This window comes from Oncorhynchus clarkii, chromosome 10 (genome assembly GCF_045791955.1).
Source record: "Oncorhynchus clarkii lewisi isolate Uvic-CL-2024 chromosome 10, UVic_Ocla_1.0, whole genome shotgun sequence".
In the NCBI taxonomy this organism is placed as follows: Eukaryota; Metazoa; Chordata; class Actinopteri; order Salmoniformes; family Salmonidae; genus Oncorhynchus; species Oncorhynchus clarkii.
Genome location: NC_092156.1, coordinates 34,368,045 through 34,381,617, shown reverse-complemented (window position 1 = coordinate 34,381,617; position 13,573 = coordinate 34,368,045). Strand labels below are relative to the sequence as shown.

The following is a 13,573-nucleotide window of genomic DNA, read 5'->3' as shown; positions in this document are numbered from 1 at the left end:
TGTCCCATCTCTGTCCACCAAACAGATGTTAATCATTATCCTCCTCTGCCTCACCTGACTCTGACACTCATTACCCCCCCCCCCCCCCTTCAGGTCTAAGAAGTTTATAGATTTTATTGAGGGCTGCCTGGTGAAGACGTACACCAGCCGGCCGTCCACAGAGCAGCTCTTGAAGCACTCGTTCATCCGGGACCAGCCCACAGAGCGCCAAGTCCGCATCCAGCTCAAAGACCACATTGACCGCACACGCAAGAAGAGGGGAGAGAAGGGTGAGAGAGGGAAGGTTCAGGGCCGGCCTGAACCTGACTGAGGCCTCTGTAATTTGGGTTGAGCTATTTTGTGTTTTCCATAAAATGGTTGTTGGAGGGTGGGGTGTATTTTTGATTGGAGGGTGGGGTGTATTTTTGATTGGAGGGTGGGGGTGAGGTGTATTATGGTATGGGGGGTGAGGTGTATTATGGTATGGAGGGTGAGGTGTATTATGGTATGGGGGGTGAGGTGTATTATGGTATGGGGGGTGAGGTGTATTATGGTATGGGGGGTGAGGTGTATTATGGTATGGGGGGTGAGGTGTATTATGGTATGGGGGGTGAGGTGTATTATGGTATGGGGGGTGAGGTGTATTATGGTATGGGAGGTGAGGTGTATTATGGTATGGGGGTGAGGTGTATTATGGTATGGGGGGTGAGGTGTATTATGGTATGGGGGGTGAGGTGTATTATGGTATGGAGGGTGAGGTGTATTATGGTATGGAGGGTGAAGTGTATTATGGTATGGGGGGTGAGGTGTATTATGGTATGGGGGGTAGGATGTATTATGGTATGGAGGGCGAGAGTGGGATGGATGTATTATGGTATGGAGGGCGAGAGTGGGATGGATGTATTATGGTATGGAGGGTGAGGGTGGGATGTATTATGGTATGGAGGGTGAGAGTGGGATGTATTATGGTATGGAGGGCGAGAGTGGGATGGATGTATTATGGTATGGAGGGTGAGAGTGGGATGTATTATGGTATGGAGGGTGAGAGTGGGATGTATTATGGTATGGAGGGCGAGAGTGGGATGTATTATGGTATGGAGGGCGAGAGTGGGATGTATTATGGTATGGAGGGCGAGAGTGGGATGTATTATGGTATGGAGGGCGAGAGTGGGATGTATTATGGTATGGAGAGTGGGATGTATTATGGTATGGAGGGTGAGGGTGGGATGTATTATGGTATGGAGGGCGAGAGTGGGATGGATGTATTATGGTATGGAGGGTGAGAGTGGGATGTATTATAGTTTGGAGGGTGAGAGTGGGATGTATTATGGTATGGAGAGTGGGATGTATTATGGTATGGAGGGTGAGAGTGAGATGTATTATGGTATGGAGAGTGGGATGTATTATGGTATGGAGGGTGAGAGTGAGATGTATTATGGTATGGAGAGTGGGATGTATTATGGTATGGAGAGTGGGATGTATTATGGTATGGAGGGTGAGGGTGGGATGTATTATGGTTTGGAGGGTGAGAGTGGGATGTATTATGGTATGGAGAGTGAGAGTGGGATGTATTATGGTATGGAGAGTGGGATGTATTATGGTATGGAGGGTGAGGGTGGGATGTATTATGGTATGGAGAGTGGGATGTATTATGGTATGGAGGGCGAGAGTGGGATGTATTATGGTATGGAGGGTGAGAGTGGGATGTATTATGGTATGGAGAGTGGGATGTATTATGGTATGGAGAGTGAGAGTGAGATGTATTATGGTATGGAGAGTGGGATGTATTATGGTATGGAGAGTGGGATGTATTATGGTTTGGAGGGTGAGAGTGAGATGTATTATGGTATGGAGAGTGGGATGTATTATGGTATGGAGAGTGGGATGTATTATGGTATGGAGAGTGGGATGTATTATGGTATGGAGGGTGAGAGTGAGATGTATTATGGTATGGAGAGTGGGATGTATTATGGTATGGAGGGTGAGAGAGATGTATTATGGTATGGAGAGTGGGATGTATTATGGTATGGAGAGTGGGATGTATTATGGAGGGTGAGGGTGGGATGTATTATGGTTTGGAGGGTGGGATGTATTATGGTATGGAGAGTGGGATGTATTATGGTATGGAGAGTGGGATGTATTATGGTATGGAGGGTGAGGTGTATTATGGTATGGGGGGTGAGGTGTATTATGGTATGGGGGGTGAGGTGTATTATGGTATGGGGGGTGAGGTGTATTATGGTATGGGGGGTGAGGTGTATTAAGGTATGGGGGGTGAGGTGTATTATGGTATGGGGGGTGAGGTGTATTATGGTATGGGGGGTGAGGTGTATTATGGTATGGGAGGTGAGGTGTATTATGGTATGGGGGTGAGGTGTATTATGGTATGGGGGGTGAGGTGTATTATGGTATGGAGGGTGAGGTGTATTATGGTATGGAGGGTGAGGTGTATTATGGTATGGGGGGTGAGGTGTATTATGGTATGGGGGGTAGGATGTATTATGGTATGGAGGGCGAGAGTGGGATGGATGTATTATGGTATGGAGGGCGAGAGTGGGATGGATGTATTATGGTATGGAGGGTGAGGGTGGGATGTATTATGGTATGGAGGGTGAGAGTGGGATGTATTATGGTATGGAGGGCGAGAGTGGGATGGATGTATTATGGTATGGAGGGTGAGAGTGGGATGTATTATGGTATGGAGGGTGAGAGTGGGATGTATCATGGTATGGAGGGCGAGAGTGGGATGTATTATGGTATGGAGGGCGAGAGTGGGATGTATTATGGTATGGAGGGCGAGAGTGGGATGTATTATGGTATGGAGGGCGAGAGTGGGATGTATTATGGTATGGAGAGTGGGATGTATTATGGTATGGAGGGTGAGGGTGGGATGTATTATGGTATGGAGGGCGAGAGTGGGATGGATGTATTATGGTATGGAGGGTGAGAGTGGGATGTATTATAGTTTGGAGGGTGAGAGTGGGATGTATTATGGTATGGAGAGTGGGATGTATTATGGTATGGGGGGTGAGAGTGAGATGTATTATGGTATGGAGAGTGGGATGTATTATGGTATGGAGGGTGAGAGTGAGATGTATTATGGTATGGAGAGTGGGATGTATTATGGTATGGAGAGTGGGATGTATTATGGTATGGAGGGTGAGGGTGGGATGTATTATGGTATGGAGAGTGGGATGTATTATGGTATGGAGGGCGAGAGTGGGATGTATTATGGTATGGAGGGTGAGAGTGGGATGTATTATGGTATGGAGAGTGGGATGTATTATGGTATGGAGGGTGAGAGTGAGATGTATTATGGTATGGAGAGTGGGATGTATTATGGTATGGAGAGTGGGATGTATTATGGTTTGGAGGGTGAGAGTGAGATGTATTATGGTATGGAGAGTGGGATGTATTATGGTATGGAGAGTGGGATGTATTATGGTATGGAGAGTGGGATGTATTATGGTATGGAGGGTGAGAGTGAGATGTATTATGGTATGGAGAGTGGGATGTATTATGGTATGGAGGGTGAGAGAGATGTATTATGGTATGGAGAGTGGGATGTATTATGGTATGGAGAGTGGGATGTATTATGGAGGGTGAGGGTGGGATGTATTATGGTTTGGAGGGTGAGAGTGAGATGTATTATGGTATGGAGAGTGGGATGTATTATGGTATGGAGAGTGCGATGTATTATGGTATGGAGGGTGAGGGTGGGATGTATTATGGTATGGAGAGTGGGATGTATTATGGTATGGAGGGCGAGAGTGGGATGTATTATGGTATGGAGGGTGAGTGTGGGATGTATTATGGTATGGAGAGTGGGATGTATTATGGTATGGAGGGTGAGAGTGAGATGTATTATGGTATGGAGAGTGGGATGTATTATGGTATGGAGAGTGGGATGTATTATGGTATGGAGAGTGGGATGTATTATGGTATGGAGGGTGAGAGTGGGATGTATTATGGTATGGAGGGTGAGAGTGGGATGTATTATGGTATGGAGAGTGGGATGTATTATGGTATGGAGGGTGAGAGTGAGATGTATTATGGTATGGAGAGTGGGATGTATTATGGTATGGAGGGTGAGAGTGAGATGTATTATGGTATGGAGAGTGGGATGTATTATGGTATGGAGAGTGGGATGTATTATGGTATGGAGAGTGAGAGTGGGATGTATTATGGTATGGAGAGTGGGATGTATTATGGTATGGAGGGTGAGGGTGGGATGTATTATGGTATGGAGGGTGAGAGTGGGATGTATTATGGTATGGAGGGTGAGAGTGGGATGTATTATGGTATGGAGAGTGGGATGTATTATGGTATGGAGAGTGCGATGTATTATGGTATGGAGGGTGAGAGTGGGATGTATTATGGTATGGAGAGTGGGATGTATTATGGTATGGAGGGTGAGAGTGAGATGTATTATGGTATGGAGAGTGGGATGTATTATGGTATGGAGGGTGAGAGTGAGATGTATTATGGTATGGAGAGTGGGATGTATTATGGTATGGAGAGTGGGATGTATTATGGTATGGAGGGTGAGGGTGGGATGTATTATGGTTTGGAGGGTGAGAGTGGGATGTATTATGGTATGGAGAGTGAGAGTGGGATGTATTATGGTATGGAGAGTGGGATGTATTATGGTATGGAGGGTGAGGGTGGGATGTATTATGGTATGGAGGGTGAGAGTGGGATGTATTATGGTATGGAGGGTGAGAGTGGGATGTATTATGGTATGGAGAGTGGGATGTATTATGGTATGGAGGGTGAGGGTGGGATGTATTATGGTATGGCGGGTGAGGGTGGGATGTATTATGGTTTGGAGGGTGAGAGTGGGATGTATTATGGTATGGAGAGTGGGATGTATTATGGTATGGAGGGTGAGAGTGGGATGTATTATGGTATGGAGGGTGAGAGTGGGATGTATTATGGTATGGAGGGTGAGAGTGGGATGTATTATGGTATGGAGGGCGAGAGTGGGATGTATTATGGTATGGAGGGTGAGAGTGGGATGTATTATGGTATGGAGGGTGAGGGTGGGATGTATTATGGTATGGAGGGTGAGAGTGGGATGTATTATGGTATGGAGAGTGGGATGTATTATGGTATGGAGGGTGAGAGTGGGATGTATTATGGTATGGAGGGTGAGAGTGGGATGTATTATGGTATGGAGGGTGAGAGTGGGATGTATTATGGTATGGAGGGTGAGGGTGGGATGTATTATGGTATGGAGGGTGAGGGTGGGATGTATTATGGTATGGAGGGTGAGGGTGGGATGTATTATGGTATGGAGGGTGAGAGTGGGATGTATTATGGTATGGAGGGTGAGAGTGGGATGTATTATGGTATGGAGAGTGGGATGTATTATGGTATGGAGAGTGGGATGTATTATGGTATGGAGAGTGGGATGTATTATGGTATGGAGGGTGAGAGTGGGATGTATTATGGTATGGAGGGTGAGAGTGGGATGTATTATGGTATGGAGGGCGAGAGTGGGATGTATTATGGTATGGAGGGTGAGAGTGGGATGTATTATGGTATGGAGAGTGGGATGTATTATGGTATGGAGGGTGAGAGTGGGATGTATTATGGTATGGAGGGTGAGAGTGGGATGTATTATGGTATGGAGAGTGGGATGTATTATGGTATGGAGGGTGAGAGTGAGATGTATTATGGTATGGAGAGTGGGATGTATTATGGTATGGAGGGTGAGAGTGAGATGTATTATGGTATGGAGAGTGGGATGTATTATGGTATGGAGGGTGAGGGTGGGATGTATTATGGTTTGGAGGGTGAGAGTGGGATGTATTATGGTATGGAGAGTGGGATGTATTATGGTATGGAGAGTGGGATGTATTATGGTATGGAGGGTGAGGGTGGGATGTATTATGGTATGGAGGGTGAGAGTGGGATGTATTATGGTATGGAGGGTGAGAGTGGGATGTATTATGGTATGGAGAGTGGGATGTATTATGGTATGGCGGGTGAGGGTGGGATGTATTATGGTTTGGAGGGTGAGAGTGGGATGTATTATGGTATGGAGAGTGGGATGTATTATGGTATGGAGGGTGAGAGTGGGATGTATTATGGTATGGAGGGTGAGAGTGGGATGTATTATGTTATGGAGGGCGAGAGTTGGATGTATTATGGTATGGATGGTGAGAGTGGGATGTATTATGGTATGGAGAGTGGGATGTATTATGGTATGGAGAGTGGGATGTATTATGGTATGGTTGGTGAGGGTGGGATGTATTATGGTATGGAGGGTGAGAGTGGGATGTATTATGGTATGGAGAGTGGGATGTATTATGGTATGGAGGGTGAGAGTGGGATGTATTATGGTATGGAGGGTGAGAGTGGGATGTATTATGGTATGGAGGGTGAGGGTGGGATGTATTATGGTATGGAGGGTGAGGGTGGGATGTATTATGGTATGGAGGGTGAGGGTGGGATGTATTATGGTATGGAGGGTGAGAGTGGGATGTATTATGGTATGGAGGGTGAGAGTGGGATGTATTATGGTATGGAGAGTGGGATGTATTATGGTATGGAGGGTGAGAGTGGGATGTATTATGGTATGGAGGGTGAGAGTGGGATGTATTATGGTATGGAGAGTGGGATGTATTATGGTATGGCGGGTGAGAGTGGGATGTATTATGGTATGGAGGGTGAGAGTGGGATGTATTATGGTATGGAGGGTGAGAGTGGGATGTATTATGGTATGGAGGGCGAGAGTGGGATGTATTATGGTATGGAGGGTGAGAGTGGGATGTATTATGGTATGGAGAGTGGGATGTATTATGGTATGGAGGGTGAGAGTGGGATGTATTATGGTATGGAGGGTGAGAGTGGGATGTATTATGGTATGGAGGGTGAGAGTGGGATGTATTATGGTATGGAGGGCGAGAGTGGGATGTATTATGGTATGGAGGGTGAGAGTGGGATGTATTATGGTATGGAGAGTGGGATGTATTATGGTATGGAGGGTGAGGGTGGGATGTATTATGGTATGGAGGGTGAGAGTGGGATGTATTATGGTATGGAGAGTGGGATGTATTATGGTATGGAGGGTGAGAGTGGGATGTATTATGGTATGGAGGGTGAGAGTGGGATGTATTATGGTATGGAGGGTGAGGGTGGGATGTATTATGGTATGGAGGGTGAGGGTGGGATGTATTATGGTATGGAGGGTGAGAGTGGGATGTATTATGGTATGGAGAGTGGGATGTATTATGGTATGGAGGGTGAGAGTGGGATGTATTATGGTATGGAGGGTGAGAGTGGGATGTATTATGGTATGGAGGGTGAGAGTGGGATGTATTATGGTATGGAGGGTGAGAGTGGGATGTATTATGGTATGGAGAGTGAGAGTGGGATGTATTATGGTATGGAGGGTGAGAGTGGGATGTATTATGGTATGGAGGGTGATAGTGGGATTTATTATGGTATGGAGGGTGAGAGTGGGATGTATTATGGTATGGAGGGTGAGAGTGGGATGTATTATGGTCATTGTTTGCAGTACTAAAGTGCATTCTGCAAAATATTTAGACACCTTCACTTTTTCCACATTTTGTTACGTTACAGCCTTATTCTAAAATGGATAAAAAAAAATTTTCACTCATCAATCTACAAGCAATACCCCATAATGACAAGGAAAAAACTATATAATGCATTATTTACCTAACTATTCAGACCCTTTGTTATGAGACTCGCAATTGAGCTCAGGTGCATCCTGTTTCCATTGATCATCCTTAAGATGTTTATACAACTTGATTGGAGTCCACTTGTGGTAAATTCAATTGATTGGACATGATTTGGAAAGGCACACACCTGTCTATATAAGGTCCCATTGTTGACAGTGCAAGTCAGAGCAAAAAACAAGTCATGAGATCAAAGGAATTGTCCGTAGAGCTCAGAGATAGGATTGTGTCGATGCACAGTATCAAAACATTTCTGCAGCATTGAAAGTCCTTCAAGAACACAGTGGCTTCCCATCATTTTTAAATGGAAGAAGTTTGGAACCACCAAGACTCTTCCTAGGCCAGATGGAAGCCACTCCTCATTAAAAGGCACATGACAGCCTGCTTGGAGTTTGCCAAAATGCACCTAAAGGACTCTCAGACCATGTGAAACAAGATACTCTGGTCTGATGAAACCAAGATTGAGCTCTTTGGCCTGAAAGCAAAGTGTCACATCTGGAGGAAACCTGGCACCATCCCTACGGTGAAGCATGGTGGTGGCAGCTTCATGCTGTGGGGATGTTTTTCAGTTGCAGGGACTGGGAACCAGTCAGGATTGAGGGAAAGATGATTGGAGCAAAGTACAGAGATATCCTTGATGAAAACCTGCTCCAGAGCACTCAGGATCTGACTGTGGCAAAGGTTCACCTTCCAACAGGACAACGACCCTAAGCACATAGCCAAGACAATGCAGGAGTGTCTTCGGGACCCGTCTCTGAATGTCCTTGAGTGGCCCAACCAGAGCCTGGACTTGAACCCGATCGAACAGCACTGGAGAGACCTGAAAATAGCTGTGCAGCGACACTCCTCATCCAACCTGACAGAGCTTGAGAGGATTTGCAGAGAAGAATGGGAGAAACTCCCCAAATACAGGTGTGCCAAGCTTATAGCGTCATACCCAAGAAGACACAATGCTATAATCGTTGCCAAAGGTGCTTCAACAACGTACTTAGTAAAGGGTCTGAATACTTACGTAAATGTGATATTTCGGGTATTATTTAAAAAAAAATAATGTAAATTGCAAACATTTCTAAAAACATGTTTTTGCTTTGTAATTATGGGGTATTGTGAGTAGATTGATTGAGGCGGAAAAAAAGATTTTAATCCATTATTGAATAAGGATGTAACGTAACAATGTGGAAAAAAATCAAGGGGTCTGAATACTTTCCGAATGCACTGTAGATGCTATGCGTTCTCACTTCTGTTCTCTCTCTTACTGTCTTTGTTTCAGAGGAGACAGAGTATGAGTACAGTGGCAGTGATGAGGAGGATGAGAACCGTGGGGAAGACGGAGAGTCCAGGTAACACAACACCACCCCAACAACGTTACTACCCCAAGCAATACTGCAGTAATATAAGACCACATTGCCCTGAGATGAATGACACAATCTCCTGCTTCTCTACTATGATCTTTCCATCACCTCATCCTGCTATATGTCTCTGTCTCTCTGCATCGTCCTCTCTAACCCTTCCACCTTTCTCTCTCTCTCCGTCCTCTAGTACCTCCATCTTGAATGTGCCTGGTGAGTCGACGTTGAGGCGGGACTTCCTGCGTCTGCAGCAGGAGAACAAGGAGCGATCAGAGGCTCTGAAGAGACAGCAGGCCCAGCTGGCCGCCCAGCGCCGAGACCCAGAGGAACACAAGAGACAGCTGCTGCACGACCGACAGAAACGCATCGAGGAGCAGAAAGAACAGCGCCGCCGCCTGGAAGAGGTAATACACACAGGCCTTATATCAATTACATTTGCTCACCTCCTGCGCCTTCTCTCCTCTGTCCTCTCTCACCTCCTGCGCCCTCTCTCCTCCGTCCTCTCTCACCTCCTGTGCCCTCTCTCCTCCGTCCTCTCTCACCTCCTGCGCCCTCTCTCCTCCGTCCTCTCTCACCTCCTGCGCCCTCTTTCCTCTGTCCTCTCTCACCTCCTGCGCCCTCTCTCCTCCGTCCTCTCTCACCTCCTGTGCCCTCTCTCCTCCGTCCTCTCTCACCTCCTGCGCCCTCTCTCCTCCGTCCTCTCTCACCTCCTGCGCCCTCTCTCCTCCGTCCTCTCTCACCTCCTCCGTCCTCTCTCCTCCGTCCTCTCTCAGGAGGGTAGGACTGTCTTCTGTTTGTCTACTAACAAATTTACACACACCTCAACCACTTATCGGTTTCCGAGTCACGGAGGAGAGAGGACGGAGGACTGGCTTTTGCCCAAATGAGAGCACTCCACTCACACACGGTCACACACAGCCTTATCAACTGCGGCTAGTGTTCTTTAGCAGGTTCAAGTAAACCACAATTTTACCCTTTGAGGTTAAACCAGTGACCAACATGGTTCAGCTGACTTTATTCTAACTTACAGAGAATGAATCATCACAAGCTTTTATACAGCTATTTATGTCACCCCAAGTCTCTAAGGTTTTCACAATAGCCAGGTTTACTGGGCTTGTACTAGGCTGTTATGTATATTGCCAAAACACACTGTACAGTGTTTTTGAAGATGCCATAATACAGCAGGATATGAAGCTTGCTAATTTAGCAAGTTGGTAATGCCAGGTAGCCTAGTGGTTAGAGCGTTGGGCCAGTAACCGAAAGGTTGCTGGGTCGAATCCCTGAGCTGACAAGGTAAAAATCTGTCGTTCTGCCCCTGAACAAGGCAGTTAACCCAAGGTTCCCCGGTAGGCAGTCATTGTAAATAAGAATTTGTTCTTAACTGACTTGCCTAGTTAAATAAAAGTTAAATTAAAAAAGCTATCTATATTGCAATTTTTTTATAACTAATATTATAATAAATAATTGTACATAATTTCTGTGCCAAGTAAAATAATTCAACTGGATTTAAATCTCAAATGTTAGATTCACCACATGCAGTAGATGGGAATTGATTATCAGGTCAGGTATCAACTTTTCTTCAGGGAGAGAAAACATTTTTTTATCTCTGAATGTTCTCTGGAGATAGTTCATTAATTGGCAACAACAAAAGAGAAGACAAGCATCTTAAATGTAAAACATGTCATTAGCAAGTTATATCTTGTTTTAATACAACAATGAGGAAGCCTCTCTTAAGGGAGATGTTTTAATAGGGAGGATGTATTCTCTTTTCAGAAGGCGGCTTAAATCTATTCAGGGCGATACTAATTAAAGTGGTGCTCCAGAGCTTTTGTATAATTTCAGCCAGTAGTTTTGAAAGTAGTGCTCACAAACCAAAACGGATCCCTGAAAATTGTAGACAATTGTGTACTACGTCATGCAATTCGTATGATATGTTACGAATAGGAATTTGTACAACGATGTTAAGAATTTGTAAGTGCTGAAGATCCCGGACTGCATCTTTAACCCTTTAGCCCTATTCTCAACTGGCTGGCAGAGCATGTTTTGACAATGGATTTCGAAGTGGATATGAAAAGAAACTTGACGTTAACTTAATTGGTCAACTCCCCCAGCCCTACTGCATCAAAAAACATACTTTGTATATTTTGGGGTTGCTGCAGTTCAGTGTTGTGGCACTGTAACTTTGCTCACTCGGGGCTGTAAGAACTCTGTCACAAAATATATGGGATAAGAGGCAGGAATTCAGTTGATGAGGGATTAATATTGCACCATTCCTGTTAGTAGAGACCTTGAAGAGTAGTCATATGAAAATAAATAAAAATGTAAAAAGCCTAAAAAGTAAGAATTTTGTAAAAATGTGCTCAACCAGGCGGTTGTCACTGTATGTAATACAAGAGAACTGCACTTTGTCATACATTATTATCTCAAAATGTCTGAATATGTGGGAAACATGGTGGAAGTACCTGGATCATTTTAAATATATAATTCCTTTTGGAGGCACATTGTAACATACACAACCTGAAAACACATTCATTTCAATGTAATTGAATATTCATGTTTGAACATAAATTACCATTATTTTTTATAAATCCACATTTACCAAAGCGTACCCATCTATAAACTCCATTGAAGCAGACCTAAAGTATGTTTTTAAAATATTATTGAGATGAGTAAAATCAAATTTATTTATATAGCCCTTCTTACATCAGCTGATGTTACAAAGTGCTCTACAGAAACCCAGCCTAAAACCACAAACAGCAAGCAATGCAGGTGTAGAAGCACAGTGGCTAGGAAAAACTCCCTAGAAAGGCCGGAACCTAGGAATAAACCTAGAGAGGAACCAGGTTATAAGGAGTGGCCAGTCCTCTTCTGGCTGTGCCGGGTAGAGATTATAACAGTACACATGGCCAAGATGTTCAAATGTTCATAGATGACCAGCATGGTCAAATAATAATAATCACAGTAGTTGTCGAGGGTGCAACAAGTCAGCACCTCAGGAGTAAATGTCAGTTGGCTTTTCATAGCCGATCATTAAGAGTATCTCTACCGCTCTGTCTCTAGAGAGTTGAAAACAGCAGGTCTGGGACATAGCACATCCGGTGAACAGGTCAAGGTTCCATAGCCGCAGGCAGAACAGTTGAAAGTGGAGCAGCAGCACGGCCAGGTGGACTGGGGACAGCAAGGAGTCATCATGCCAGGTAGTCCTGAGACATGGTCCTAGGGCTCAGGTCCTCCGAGAGAGAGAGAGAGCGAGAGAGAGAATTAGAGAGAGAGAACCCATTACATGGGTTTCTGTACAGCACTTTGTGACATCAGCTGATGTAAGAAGGGATTCATAAATACATTTGATTGAATGCATTTCAATTCACAGGTGTGCCTTGTTGAAAGTTAATTTGTGGAATTTCTTAATGCAATTGAACCAATCAGTTGTGTTGTGTTGTGACAAGGTATACAGAAGATAGCATATTTGGTAAAATACCAAGTCCATATTATGGCAAGAACAGCTCAAATAAGCAAAGAGAAACGACAGTCCATCATTACATTAAGACATGAAGGTCAGTCAATCCGGAATTTCAAGAACTTTCAAAGTTTCTTCAAGAGCAGTAACAAAAACCATCAAGCGCTATGATGAAACTGGCTCTCATGGGGACCACCACAGGAAAGGAAGACCCAGAGTTACCTCTGTTGCAGAGGATAAATTCATTAGAGTTACCAGCCTCAGAAATTGCAGCCCAAATAAATGCTTCACAGAGTTCAAGTAACAGACACATCTCAACATCAATTGTTCAGAGGAGACTGCGTGAATCAGGCCTTCAATGTCGAATTGCTTCAAAGAAACCACTACTAAAGGACACCAATAATAAGAAGAGACTTGCTTGGGCCAAGAAACACAAGCAATGGATATTAGACTGGTGGAAATCTTTCCTTTTGGTCTGATGAGTCCAAATTTGAGATTTTTGGTTCCAACTGCTGTGTCTATGTAAGATGCAGAGTACGTGAACAGATGATCTCTGCATCTGTGGTTCCCACAGTGAAGCATGGAGGAGGAGGTGTGGGGGTGCTTTGCTGGTGACACTGTTTGCGATTTATTTAGAATTCAAGGCACACTTAACCAGCATGGCTACCACAGCATTCTGCAGCGATATGCCAGCCCATCTGGTTTGCGCTTAGTGGGACGGTAATTTGTTGTTCAACAGGACAATGACCCAAAACACACCTCCAGGCTGTGTAAGGACTATTTGACCAAGAAGGAGAGTGATGGAGTGCTGCATCAGATGACCTGGCCTCCACAATCACCTGACCTCAACCCAATTGAGATGGTTTGGGATGAGTTGGACCGCAGAGTGAAGGAAAAGCAGCCAACAAGTGCTCGGCATATGTGGGAACTTCTTCAAGACTGTTGGAAAAGCATTCCAGGTGACACCCCATGAAACTGGTTGAGAGAATGCCAAGAGTGTGTCATCAAGGCAAAAGGTGGCTACTTTGAAGAATCTCATGTTTTGATTTAACGCTTTTTTTTGGTTACTACATGATTCCATA

At 44.8% G+C, this 13,573-nt stretch overlaps 1 protein-coding gene across 3 annotated transcripts in view; it reads left to right on the top strand.

Moving 5' to 3' along the window:
• LOC139418327 (misshapen-like kinase 1) overlaps positions 1-13,573 on the top strand; it is a 54,747-nt gene that overhangs the window by 22,064 nt on the left and 19,110 nt on the right. For all 3 annotated transcript variants that reach the window (XM_071167696.1, XM_071167697.1, XM_071167698.1), the window contains exons 9-11: positions 94-269; positions 8,956-9,025; positions 9,225-9,438. In XM_071167696.1, the coding sequence (XP_071023797.1) occupies positions 94-269; positions 8,956-9,025; positions 9,225-9,438 (460 nt within the window). The remainder of the gene's footprint in view (positions 1-93; positions 270-8,955; positions 9,026-9,224; positions 9,439-13,573) is intronic.